Below are 14300 nucleotides of genomic sequence, written 5' to 3'. Positions count from 1 at the left end.
AATCTTGAGTGTTTGATATGGAACTTTGCTACATGAATTTTATGAATATTGTGACTTTGAATCCATGAAATTGGTGCTGTTTGTGAATGTCTCGTTAATGTCTTGTATTCCAAGTTTTGTTTGTGAATAAATAATGTGAAATTTGCCTAATTTTGTCTTAAATGCTTGATAGCATATATCCCTTTAATCCTCTTTGTGAAAACTGAATCGAAATTCTTTGGGAACCCTTTGAAACATGAGGATTATAGGTCATATTCAAGCCTTGCATTGATGATGAATTTTAGGCCTATTTCACATTGTTTTTGCTTGTTTTTTTATGTAAATTTTCTTACTTTTGTTATGATATCTTTGACTTGCTTTATATCTTGTGCTACTAACCACTTTCGTTTCATGTTTCATATTCATCATAAGCATTCCATATCTCATCTCTTTCTCCACTTTTATTCCTTGCATTTTAAGTTTCAATTTCATGCAAAAAATTAGAATGTAAAGACTTATGAATTTTGTAATATTTTACTTCATGTCATTTTAATTTCTTGGCAAAGAGGCCATAGAATGTAATTAGGGCATGATGTAAAGGACAATGGACTCTAATAATGTACACCGACACAAGCACCGACACATGCACACACATCACTATATAGTTAGAATATGCATGTTTAGATGTATGTTTATGATTGTATGTTTAGATGAATGTTTAGGCTTTATACTTAGAAAAATCATTTTCCAAAAAACTTGAATAAACTTCACTCAAACATTTTTCATAATAAACCTTGGGGTCAAAACCCCATTGAATTTCCCCTTTTATTTTCTTAATCAAATCTTAATGAAAAATAATCATACTTTGACCATATTTTGCAAATGACTAATTCAACCTCACAATTTCCCAATCTCATGCCCTTGAGGCCTCTTTCTATTCTTCAAAATCCATTTTCAAACTTAAAATCAACTAAAATAAAAAATCCAAAAACATTCTTCTCCCTCCAATTCTTCACTTAGCAAATTCTTTAGGCTTAATAACACTTTCAAAATAGCATTTAAAAATAAAGCGCGCGCGTAGAAAGTAAAGACGGTTCCTATAGGATACTATAGTCGTTATGGGTGCCTAACACCTTCCCGTAGCGAAAACAACTCCCGGACCTCGATTCTCAAGGGTTTTGCTTACTTTTTCCCTTCCCAAGAAAAAATAAGATATCACCGGTTAGAAAGGTTCAAACGCAATCAATGTTTGACACCCGAAAACCAAGATAAAACAGAGTGACGAATCCCTTTCGATTCAGGGACTAAAGTGACTAATTCCCCTTACTATAAGTATTAAAAGGGTATATAAATTTCTCTAAATCGACAAGTCTGTGCATATACGATAAGCAAAGCAGAAGCTTCTAATGATTATTAATACTTATTATGCATGGGTTATAGCTAGCTTTCCATATTAAAATTGTAGAATGACATAGGATATGTGAGCTTCTTTGTGTCAATGATAGACCTTCTACCCATTTTAATTATGTTACCATCACATCACACTAGGCTCCTTAGAGCATCTACAATGCTAGAACCAAAATTTTGTTCTTCAATCATTTTTTGTGGGGTCATGGATGACACATAAGATTTAAGAACCATCACTCATTTTTACTTCAATGCAAGAACCATATTTGTGTTCTTATATTACTTTTTAGGGTCCCACAATAAACCCCACATAGCAGCTTTTTGTTATGTAGAACAGGTTCTTGTGGTGCAACCGTTCTCCACCTTGGATGACAAGTGGATGTTCTCCTATACTAAAAAATAAGGCTAAATTGTATTTTTGGTCCCTTAACAATTTAGGTAGTATCACTTTGGTCCCTTAATTAAAATTTGATTTATTTTGGTCCCTTAACTTCTCTCTGGTACACATTTTGGTCCTTTCCGTTGGTTTTAATTAGAAAACATTAGGTTTTCTTCATCTTCTTATCCTCTTTTTCATCTTCGTATCATCTCCATCAACCTTCAACAACAAGAATCCCAGAAAAATTCCAGAAGAAAATGAAGAAAACCTAACGTTTTTGAATTAAAAACTAACAGAAAGGACCAAAATGCGTAATGGAGAGAAGTTAAGGGACCAAAATAAATAAAATTTTAATTAAGGGACCAAAGCGATACTACTTAAATAGTTAAGGGATCAAAAATGCAATTTAGCCAAAAAATAACAAAAACAGTTTTTGGGTGTGTAGAACTTAGTGTAGAACATGCATTGGAGTTGCTCTTAAAAGGAATGATAGAGCAACTTGCACATTATTGATGGTGACATTTCTCTCTCACTCAAGTTACTACTTCCTACTAATGCCCAAGATTTTTCATAATTCAATGTATCCTTCTTTTTATGTCTTTTTCAAGTAACTTATGGTTGCACATTGCTTAACCCTTTTAGGTGAATAATTCAATGGTATGTATAATCTCCTCAGCAGCTGCACACAATATCATTTCTCACTATTGATTGATATTTATTCAAAAACTGGTGATTTTTTTTGTTATTCAAAATTTGTTGATTCAAACACAATAAGGAAGACTTGTAAGATCTTTTTAATTATCAACTTTGATATTAAATTTGAAAGAAATCATATTTATTTTATCACGCACATTGTGAAGTGCATGTACAAATTGTGATGGCAAAGTCGTTAGTTATCTTGGACAGAAGGGAACTGTTGTCTTTACGTGAATTAAAGGGGCTAAGCTCCTAAAAAATATTCAACTAAAAACCTCTAAGAAATGATAGAGTTGCCGCATGTGCCAACATATCAATCAATAGAGATAATGAAGGACAAAATTCAAAAATATTAACTAACAAATAAATTTCAAAGATAACAAATGCTCAGCTAAGTATATTGCACTTGATTAAGAGTTGTGAAGACCCTCCTCTCATCTTAAGTTTTACGAACAAGTTCCTGTTTTTGATGCATTTTATCTACTGATATTAATGAATTCGTGTATCCTAAATGGAAATATCCCCCCAAAAATGAAATGGAATCCTCTACGAAATGGAATCAGACCGAACAATTCAACAAATAAGCTTGTTTTCAACAGTCTTCCACTACTTCACTTCGGATGTACACATAAAGAAAACAGTTTTTCTCCAAGTATCATTTCAGTTTGTACAAACGACACACTGACAGAGGGAAAGATATATAAGAGAAGAAAAAAAAAAGGAAAAAGATTTAATATATGAAAGAAAAAGGAATGGTGACAATATCCTAGAAATAACTTATTTTCCCCATTGGGGAACGGTGGTAGAAGAATTGAAAAAAGGGGCCAGAACAAATTGTCGCCGTAGATTTTTACTGTGAGAGACTTCTTTTAGCTACCAAAACAAAATAAAACAAAAATGGGGGACGAAGCCTTCCTGTCATTTTGTTCTTGTAATGACTATCTGAGTAAGTTCTACAAGGGCTTTCCTTGATTTTCTTACTTCTTCATCGTCATTTTCAGGTAAGGAATCAATTGCTTCTGCTGCAAGGTTAGCATGCTTCACGGCTAGCTCCTTTGTCTTTTGTATACCTCGGCTTTTCCCAAGATAATCCAAAGCCTGCACATGTAAATACAAAATTATGTAATCACATAACAAGGGCACGTGATGTGGATTTTGTGTAACAACATCTTAATTTGAAGGACTAATCATAAGACTCTAGTTCAATGATATTTATTCATGTGACTGAACTTAGAAGTGTTTACAGATATGGTTACAGATGCATGCATACATATACATAGGTGTAGACATAATAATAAACTAAAAGTTAATATGTACCAGCAAAATCATGGATTTAGCTGAAACCAATTGCATACTCTTAAATAGTAGATTAGCTAAAGTCAAATATTTCAAAACAGTTCCTGGTTTGGTGAAGTGACATAAGAACTAATATGTAGGATACATGCAACCAGGCAAAACTTGTTAGCTTACAATGTTAACGTTCTCGGGGTTTTCAAAGCCCTCTTCCACAATTGCACGCAACTGGGGGAACTCCTCCATTGCAAACAATATTGGAGCTGTAACGATTCCCTGCAATAATGTTATATGGACCAGGTCATAGATTAGTATAAACATAAAAGACACAACATTAGATCACATGAAAAACTAAGGCAGCGCAAAAAAAAAGAAATTTAAAAACCAGTTGTATTACAGAAACCCGAGAAGGGTTTTCAAATTCCAACATAGAGATTTAGGGCCTGTTTGGATAAACAACTTATTTGCAGCTTACAGCACAGGCACTTGTATATAAGCTCGCATAAGCTATTTTTATAGCAAAAGATAAAATAATGTTAAATTGTTTTTAACACTTTCTGTCTCAAATTATAAGTCGTTTTGGGGAAAAAATTTGTCTCAGATTATAAGTCGCTTTACAATACTAATGAAACATTAATGCTTCTTTTCCTATTATACCCTTAACCATTTATTACTCTCTCATCTTTCAATTTTTAATTTATCTTTCTCATACCATTTATTAAGGACAATTTTGTAAAACAACTCATAATATCTCTTTCCCATACAAAATTAATTACATTTCTTAATACGTGTGAAATCGCCAAAACGACTTATAATTTGGGACGGAGGGAGTATTTTCTTTAAGTTGTTTTAATAAGCTATATTGGAGAACTTATGAAAATAACTTGAAAAAAGCTTATGAAAATTGTCATAAGCTGTTTTCCTAAGTTCTCCCAAACAATCTCACAAAACTTATGTCAATAGATAAGCTCAAATAAGGCAATCCAAACAAGCCTTTAGTATCAGTGCAAAAATAAATTTCAAAATTCTGTCAAAAATAAGGTCAAGATGAATATAACACGTTTATTTATAACTACAAAAGAAGACGTTTCAAGTCATAGAATAAGTGGGAATGTAATCGTTTCTTTCAAATAACTTTCCTAATTTTTATTCGTTTAGTAGAACTGTTTTTGGGAGAATCCAGTTTGTGATACAATTTTACTTTGTTTCAACTTATAATGCATTTTTTTTTTCTGAATCAATAAATTACAAATTATAACGAAATTTGGCTAAAGATTTCAATTGAAGACCCCAAGGGGAAAGCTACCCGTAGATAATGTCCATCCAAAAAGCATGAATGAACACAGACATGGAGAAAAAAATAAAGAATTATGTTACCACCGGCAGGGAACATATCATGTTTTACTATCTTGAGCACCAAGGATTCAAAGGCTTTCAACAAAATATTTTTCAAATTGAAATTGAAAAGTTAAAATCAAGACTACATGAAATTTAGAATCAGATTAAGTTGTGAAATTACATGTTGAATGTCTGATAAAGAACCCTTTCCAAGGGAAGCTGATGTGCCTGTAAAATCAAGCACATCATCTATCAATTGAAACGCCAAACCCTGCAAAACAGAGGAGAAAGAATTAAATTATGGCATCCAGAAACATGTATAACATGTACAGAATACAGATAGATAGAAAGATATCAACCGAACCCAATGGAAGGTATAGACCCAGAACACTTAGTTTCATTTCTTTACTTTATGAAAAACATATAATAATAATAATAAAAATTAAACATGCTATTTGTAATTGAAAACACCATATTATAGACTGAAGATCCACAAATATACAAACCAGATTTTTTCCATACTCAAAAGCAAGCACTGCAACTTCAGCTGTTTGCCCTGCAAGGATGGCTATTGCCTTGCAACTGTTTGATATTAATGATGCAGTCTTGTAGTATGTCTTTTTCATATAATATTCCATGCTGAAAATATAAACAATTGTTAGAAATGAAACGAACAGTAGGTGCCCTATCTCTGTTATTGACAATTATGTGCTTTTGTAAGCCAAAACCCAGGAATTTTATAGAGAAACCTTACTCGTTGATAGTTACACAAAGTATGTAAGGTGAAGGATAAGTACACAGGAAAAGAAAATGGATATACATGTGACACAAACAAACTCAGAAGCATACCTACACCGTTGATCAGATGTTGAAGTCATTTGCATGATCTCCCCTGTTACAAGATGATCTACAACATTTGCCAACAAAGATACAACCTACATGTATAGAAACACAGTCCTTCGGCCGATGAGAAGTACATAATTATGTGCACATCAAGGACCTATATATAATACATCTTCTCAGTTTTAGGTACATATGACCATATATTACGCATTTATTGTACCTCAGTGTTCTTTAAAGAGGCCAGAGTAACACAAGCCCGGGAAAGCAAAAAATCACCGGCCAATACTGACAACTGCAACAAAAGTATACCCAAGAAAACCTCAAGCAAGCTACACCCACCGTAATGTGACAGTATATGTGTAAACAGCAGTGATCAACTGGAAAACAATATGCAGGCAACAAGAACAAAACTTTACACACATACCTTAGGTCCCACTACAAAGTTTAATGAACCAATACCACGTCTGGTATCCGCATCGTCCAATACGTCATCATGAAGAAGGCTTGCCACCTGAGACAAAATAATGCCAAAATTATTTTGTAATATAATAGTGGAAAACATTCCTGTATAAAGAAGAGGTTTCAGCTAATAAAAACTTGTAAATGCAAGCTAAGGCTACCAATAATAGACCCACAATGGGTAGTACTCTTCCGCAGACCCTAACACGGAGAGAGCTTTGTAGCACCGGGTTTCCCTTTTAAAGGCAAGTCTCTGGCAGTTGGCACAACAGTTGGAGTTGATGCCATGCTACTAATAGCTCAAAGGTTAAGCCAATGAATTAGCAAGGTTGTGTATAATAAATTCGTAATGGATTAATGGGTCCTTCCCTTCCCTGGACAACGCATAGCGGAAAGCTTTTTTGGCACTAGAATGCCCTTGTAATTTTTTTAGAGCAAATAGAAAAACGGAACTAGAGTGAGCAACAAGTCAGCAATTGAATAACAATGGGCCACAATACAAAATAAAATGGAGAGATAGAAAGAAATTGCACAAATTAACTGTGATAGTCTATAGAAAAAAGAAAACAAAAATAGTATATCTTTTAACCATTGTCAACATAGCTTGAAAAGAATCAACAAAATCAACCTATATAGATAAACGTGTGGTACATGGCGTACACAACAAAACAATCATGCCTTATCCAACTAGGTGAAGTTGGTTACATGGACCAAAATGACGTTATGATGTTTTAGCATAAAACATGTCTATAGTCCAACCATTGACCTCTAAAGTTAATAGAGTTAAGATATTAACAATTGTGTTAATAAATAAAGTACAATTCGACACCTCCTAATTGAGTGTGTCATATAAAATTTGATTGATATGTACTTCAAAAACAATATTGCTGACAGTATGATGAAAGCATTATTTAATAAATGAAAATTTCTAAAGGACTGACATGGATCATCTCTGTTACTGCAGCTATGCGTTGTTGTCTTGAACGTAGGTCAGTTGTTGTAGTACCTCCAAGCTCCATTGCAGGAGGTGCTTTGGGAATTGGAAGATTTAATGCTGTTGACATTAACAATAAAACCTGCAAAAACAACCATCCATTAATCCAATCCCATATGTTAACAAATTCAACAAGAAAATTCATGAATAAGGCATGAGAAAACTCATAAATATGCACATTGTATCACCTAATATCTATATGCACGCTCAAACAGAGCTAATCGTCACAACAATGTTAAATTTAGAATGGAAGGAAGGCATTCTGATCCCCAGAAATACGAGAGGAGAAAAAAAAGTTATCATTATAGATATTTGTTAAAAACATCCTTATCCTTGACATAGTCAAAATTTATGAAACACCGACACAAACACAGACACCATACACGACGCTGGTAATGATTTGCGAAAGTGAATTAATTGAATGTAATCACGTTGTTGTGTCGTGTCGGCGTCGGAGACGCCATATACTAGAAGTGTCGGTGCTACAGAGGTCCAAACTAGTAGTATCTCCTTGTATTTCCATTTTTAAGATATGTCCTCTAATGTTGTGTCAATGACCATATTTCACAGAACTATGTGAGCTGAGCATATTGAAGAGCAAAGGTAATGTGCTAGTAGTATGAATGCATTAACCTAATTGTAGTAATTTGAAAGGCCAAGTTCAAAAAGATGTCATGATAATGTGATGATCAATACATTTACAACTTTCGAAGCTTAAATTAAATGGTTGTTTAGTTTCATACTTCCATTTACAATGATAAATATGCAAATGTCAACCCATGCAGGCAAGCGTTTCTGCAAAGTATAAACAAGATGTGCAATATTCTTACTGTGGGACGAAATCTTTTTCCTTCCACCCCCATTTTGAAGAAATACTCAGCAGCTGAGGCAAGCTTAGGAACCTGTCACATAATACCCAATTTTTACCATGAATAACTGATTTCTATGCAGCACATGTAACAAGCTTCTATTTGGTTCTGTGCAAAAATAAGAAACAAGAAAGTTAACAAAGACCAGTGATATACCTCAGTAACTACCATTTCTCGCAGCTTGTTACCAATAAATGATAGTTCATCAGCCACCAGAGAAAATGGATCAAGTTCGTCCTGAAAATAATACATGTATCGTAGAGAAGTTGGTAAAAATAAATATTGAAGAATGATGATGAGAATATACCACTTAAGTTATAGATATTTTTATCAAATCTATCTCTACTGGTAAAAAACAAAGGAGTTCAAGTTGTTCGGAGAAAAGTTTATGGTTAATTCAATGTATAAAAGATGTAGATTGAAATCCTTATAACTTTCTTACATTTGTCCTTTTGAATAAATACAAGCACTGGTACATACATACCACATGGCACATGCATGCACTAACATGATTAAATGAAGTATAGGGGTTTTCACATTGCTAGTAAAAGATTCTACTACACTCTTAAAGAGTGTATTAGATGTCAAATTCGATGTAACTTAAAAATTTAAAAACACTGCCTTAGAGCAAAGGGGATTTGGGGCAGTGCACGCAAGAAAGATGAGAAACCAAGAAAGTTTGCAAAGAAAATACCTCAACTAGGGAGCTGCTGGTGTGGTGATGAATATGATATCTACTACTATACAACGCTGGCATGCCCTTTGAAAAAATTAAACTTCTCATAACCTGCATCACACAAGAATCGTGAACAAGTAAAATACAGTGTCACAGAACATTTTTCTCTAGATGAAAGAAGACAATTTTATGGTAACAACTTCATAACTAAAGGACAGAAGAACGATAACAAACTTCTTCGGACAAACTAATAGGAAAAACAAACCCAACAAAATAAAAAAAATAAAAATAAACCACGTTAAATCTAAATAAACCAAAGACACTCATCAAAGTGCGAAGCTACTACGCTACTGCATGTTAACTATGTGACTGCATGTTAACTGTGAAGCTACTACGTGGAGCTTCTAAATATCACGTTAATTTTTGCATTGGACTGCGAGAATTACAAGTCTAACGCTAAACCAAACATAGGCTAAATCGTCAACAACAATAACAAGTTAACAGCAATGTCATTTCCATAAGGTGGAACCTACAACAAGAATCAATCATGTGATGTATTTAGGTCAAAAGATAGACCATTCCCATTTGAATTGTAATATTCAATCCAAACATTAAAAAAAAAAAAACAAAAAAACAGTAAGAGCATAGCAACTTATTGATAGGGTAAACCACCAACTTAGTCCCTTACTTTGTATGACACTTTCAAATAAGTCCCTGAGATTATAAATAGTTCAAAAAGGTCCTAAACTCTATTAAACAAACAAGTTAGTCCTTATATTTAACCACTTTCTATCAATTAAGTCCTTACATTTTAACAAGTTACTATCAATTTGGTCACTAAGTTTATCTAATTCCTATCAATTTAGTCTCTAGCATATTCTTTAAACGACTAATACGAACCTATTTGAGATCGTCCTACAAAGTCGGAGACTAATTTGGTGGTTTGCTCCTTATTGATCACAACACCACTTCTATGTATTTGCATGTTTCACAAAATTGAAATCAAGTAAAAACAACACCAATCACAAACCTACAACTACTTCCGAATAGTAAAAATGCACAGATTCAAGCAAAATTAAACAAAGCAAAACTGAAAGGTAGATACCTGCTCAGTAGAATCTGTAGGTGAGTGAGAGAAAAGAAAACGGCGGTTGTGTTCTCCAATAGAGAGAAAGCGGCGGTATCCATTGAAGGCACCTCTAAGGTTTCTCGAAATTCGAGAAAAAAGCATCTCGTATTTGGGGGAGAGAGAGGAAGAAGAAGAAGAAGACTTTTCAGGCGGCGATGCGAGGGGTACGTGGAATTAGAAGGAGGTGGGAATAGTAAAAGTAGAGAAGCGCAAACACATTTTCCACGAAAGCGATACTGCTGGCACCGTTTAAGAAATAAGAATGCGGTTGTGTGTGATTGTGTTTATGTCTAGTAGTAATAATAATGTAATAGCGTGACGATGGCAAAGCTCAACCATATATAAATCTTGGTTTTCTAATTTTCTTGTCAAACAATTTACCATGTAATGGAGGCTAATTAGGTTGTGAACTCAACTTTCATTTTTTGCCTGACCCGATTCAACTCAAACAATTTACTCATCTTGGCCGACCCGATTCAATTCAAACAATTTGCTCATCACATGACTCATTTTTATCTTTTGAGGAGAAAAAAAATGGAGTAAATCATCATTTCTAAATGGTAAAAGTTGAACAATTTAGTCTCATAAATTTAAGAATATTAATTAATTAATTTAATTACTCTCCATTAAAAATTATACGATTGCATTTAGTACATATCGCATGAGGAAAACAAATATACTTATTACTCCATCCGTCCCTATATGTAAACACCTTTTACATTTTTCACATTTCTTAAGAAAAATTGTTAGTGTAATTAATGTGTCTATTTTATGTGTTAATATTACCAAATTGTCCTTTGTTTATATGTGTATTAAATTTGACTTTTCATATTTCAAGATAAGTTAGTAGTATTAATTAAGTGTATGTTTAGGAAAAATAATAATAAATGCATTTAGTAATTTGAAAAGGGGTTTACATTTAGGGACAAAAATAAAGTCAAATAGATGCTTAGATATAGGGACAGAGGGAGTAGTTCGCTAATTTTAGTTTTAATCAAAGATCCTAACTTCCTATGATGTAAGAATTTTGGAATCTTTTTTTAAGAAGCTCCAAAATCTCATTTTTGATGACATATTTACAGCTTGTATACCGAGAAATGTTATATTGACTTTGTAGTTTTTTTTTCCTTGGGCTTTGTCTTCCTTGATCAACAAAAAAAAAATTATGGTATACAATCGCAAAATTGTAGTTTTCATACTTAGGGGGCCAAAATCGCAATTTTTTGAAAGATAGGGGGCCAAAGTTGCACTTTAGCCTAAATATTATTAGCTAAAAAAACAATTACACACATGTTATTGTTAACCTTTTTTTTTAATAGCAAAATATACTATATAGATAAAGAGAAATGATATTTGTACAACCATTTTGTGACAACTTTTAGATAACTTTCTCTCCCATACTCACATTATATTCTTACTCGCTCTCTTCCTTTTTTTCCTCTCCATTGTTTTTGACCAATAAGAAAAGAGAAAAAAGAGGTTGTCATAAAAGTTGTTGACATATGGTTGTTCAAATATCATTGCTCATAGATAAAACAAGAGATTAACCCAAAAGTACACAAGCAACAAAGCAATACAAACAAACTCCGGCACCACCAGCACTGTAAAGGATAAAAGAAAAAAACAAAACACATGTCAACTGATATTCTTTTTTTCTACATAAATTAAAACTAATATTCTTCTGTTGACTCAAGACATGTAAAAACCTTTAAATTTAATGCAAAACTTAAAAAAAATGATGAAAACATAAATTAAAACTAATATTCTTCTGTTGACTCAAGACATGTAAAAACCTTTAAATTTAATGCAAAACTTAAAAAAAATGATGAAAAATTTATTGTTCAATTGTAATGTTAAACCTAAGAATTTATCAATGAGGATGCCAAATATGCATCTTTTAAGGGTGGGATACATATTACATCGTCAAATCTCCTTGAAAACTTTCTCTAGATAAGCGATGTGGTCTTCCTCATCTTCAAATTTTACAATCAGGTCGTCTATGTAGCCTTCCAACATATCCCCAATTTGGTCTTTAAAATTTTTGTTCATTACTTTGTCCGGTCCGAAACAGAACTCCTGTGCTTTCATAATGTTGTTCCATTCCCCTCATTCTCTCTCATCAAGATATATCTACCCTAATGTTCTACCTTTTTATTTATTTTTGAAAATTTGTTAATGCTTTTGCTACCTCTCAAACATTAAACTTTTATTAATCTAAAAAATTTGTAAATGTTAAGGGACAAATTATTATTGTGCAATCTTTTCTCCACTTTTTCTGATTTTTTTCATAAGGGTTAAATAAGTACGAAGTGAGGATCTTCAATTGTGGCATGATGGAAGTACATTGTGGCACAATATCTTGGAAATTGTGTCATATATAAGCCTTCATTCTTCATTTTTTTTAGAGAGCTTCAAGAGAGAGAACCTTGGGAAATCAAAAGAGGTAACTTTAGGGTTGAGGGTCTTTGATGAGAGGTTCTCTTGGGTTGGAGAAACATTTGTAAACATCTTGGATAGCAAGATCTCATTAGAGGAATGATCAAAAAGCTTCCTTGAGTGGTTTCTCTAAGGATTCATTGTGGGTTTGAGTGACCTGACAAAGAGGTAGAAATTAGGGTTGATTCTTTGTGAGTTTGTAAGCTGATTTCTTGTAACTTCTTTGTATCACTCTTATCATAGTGAAGTGGGGAGATCTCTCTCCTCCAGAAAGATCATTGTTGGACCGTGGGTAAATAATTCTTGTGTGTTTGTGTCTCTTCTCTCCTTATCTTTTGCTTGTGGTTTTATGCTTTTACACTTTGTTTCTAGATTAGATCTAGGATTGTTGTTGTTGGTTGAGGCTACTTTGATATTGGTTACTACTTCCATTTTTATCAGTGTGTTTTATTGTTCGAATTCACAACAATATATTTAGTTCATTTTTGAGAAATTCTTGATATATTTTGCTGAATATCCACGTATTTCAGCATTTTTTATTTTATTATACTTTACTTTAAAAGGAGATCTCATTCTCCACTCCACCCTTCATGACTCAAACCCGTGATCCTTTTGAAAATATGTATAGTGTCTTACCAACTAAATTGCACTTCATTGTCAAAAAGAGATAGGTATGTATTCCAGCCTTAAGATACTCATACTTAATAGTTTTTTTCCCTTAAAAATCTAATTATGATCGAGAAGTGTTTGTCCAATTTTTTTTTTTAAAGAACGTTTAGTAGTAAAGTCACCCATCTTAAGTAGGGAGAATAATGACATTGGAGGAAGTCTTGTTTGATCACAACAAGCATTTGAACACCCTATATATGTACACGAACAAATATATACTTCATTTAATTATAAAAATTAGACATCATTTAATTTTTCTCTTTCCGCCTTTTTCAATTGTGTATGTATACTTAAGAAAAATGCTATTTCTAAACCACTCAGAGAATTTTTCCAAACACAACCGGCAATCTTTTATTGCATGATTTATTGTTCACCTTCTTTGTTTTCTGCCACATCTCATTGAATTGTGGCAAGCAGTATATTGTGATTGACTGCTCCTAATTCTTGAAGATTTCGTGATGCTATCCTTCGGAAAATATAACACCGCTCATACTTTTTTTTTTTAAGAAGCTAAATTAGCCCACCTAAATTGGCACCGGAGAGAATCGAATCTGAGACATTAAGGAGAAGCACACTCCCAGATCCCAAGCCAAAGCCAACCTAAGTGGGTTAACACCGCTCATACTTAAATAGAGTTTCTAGATGTTTATGACCGGACAAGTATTACCTGTGATATTGTGGATTAAAATCTGCATCTAGCTCACCATTTGTATTTACAATTCTTTTAATATACGAGCTCTACTCACAAGACTTGTGTAGAAATATTTTTCTCTCTATCAAGCACCTCTAATTAAACTTGTACATACTCATTGATTAGTATTTTATTTTCTTCCTCTGACCCTCAAGATGACAACGCTGACTTGAATATTAGAAGCCAATTACAAGAAATGCACAACTTCTGACATGTCCAAGTTAATAAAGAATTTCGAAGAAGACCAAAAAAATATCTTACTAAACTTCTGATTGTAAATGTTTGTTGAAAATAGCATTAGTCATATATGTAAGCCTACATCATCATATAAGTAAACATAACATTTATATTTCCGTGGTCCAAATTAATTCCGTTTCATACACACAATTTTCATGATGAAGATTTTTCAAAAAGAGCAATGCTATTTATCAAGAAAGATTTT

At 33.0% G+C, this 14300-nt stretch overlaps 1 protein-coding gene across 1 annotated transcript; it reads right to left on the bottom strand.

The window, feature by feature from the left end:
* Positions 1–3033: 3033 nt before the first annotated feature.
* On the bottom strand, positions 3034–10331 carry GPS1 (geranyl diphosphate synthase 1). Its single transcript, XM_085734079.1, has 12 exons — positions 10039–10331; positions 8952–9044; positions 8414–8494; positions 8219–8290; positions 7336–7470; positions 6360–6446; positions 6156–6227; positions 5942–6027; positions 5599–5731; positions 5274–5363; positions 3932–4030; positions 3034–3559 (listed from the first exon to the last, which is right to left on the bottom strand). Exons 1-12 carry the CDS (start codon positions 10162–10164, stop codon positions 3380–3382), a joined length of 1254 nt encoding a protein of 417 aa, XP_085590205.1. The 5' UTR covers positions 10165–10331; the 3' UTR covers positions 3034–3379.
* Between the last annotated feature and the right edge of the window lie 3969 nt (positions 10332–14300).

Source organism: Medicago sativa, chromosome 8, assembly GCF_051527215.1.
Source record: "Medicago sativa cultivar Bolivia chromosome 8, Bolivia_mono, whole genome shotgun sequence".
Taxonomy (NCBI): Eukaryota; Viridiplantae; Streptophyta; class Magnoliopsida; order Fabales; family Fabaceae; genus Medicago; species Medicago sativa.
The sequence above is the reverse complement of the archived record's forward strand: the minus strand, read 5'-3'. Positions and strand labels throughout refer to the sequence as shown.

Coding starts and splice junctions, on each gene's coding strand:
- GPS1 (XM_085734079.1), bottom strand. CDS start 10,164: ATGCTTTTTTCTCGAATTTCGAGAAACCTTAGAGGTGCCTTCAATGGA. Junction 5,364..5,598: donor TTGAGTATGGAAAAAATCTG/GTTTGTATATTT, acceptor TCTGTTTTGCAG/GGTTTGGCGTTTCAATTGAT. Junction 3,560..3,931: donor ACCCCGAGAACGTTAACATT/GTAAGCTAACAA, acceptor TTACATGTGCAG/GCTTTGGATTATCTTGGGAA.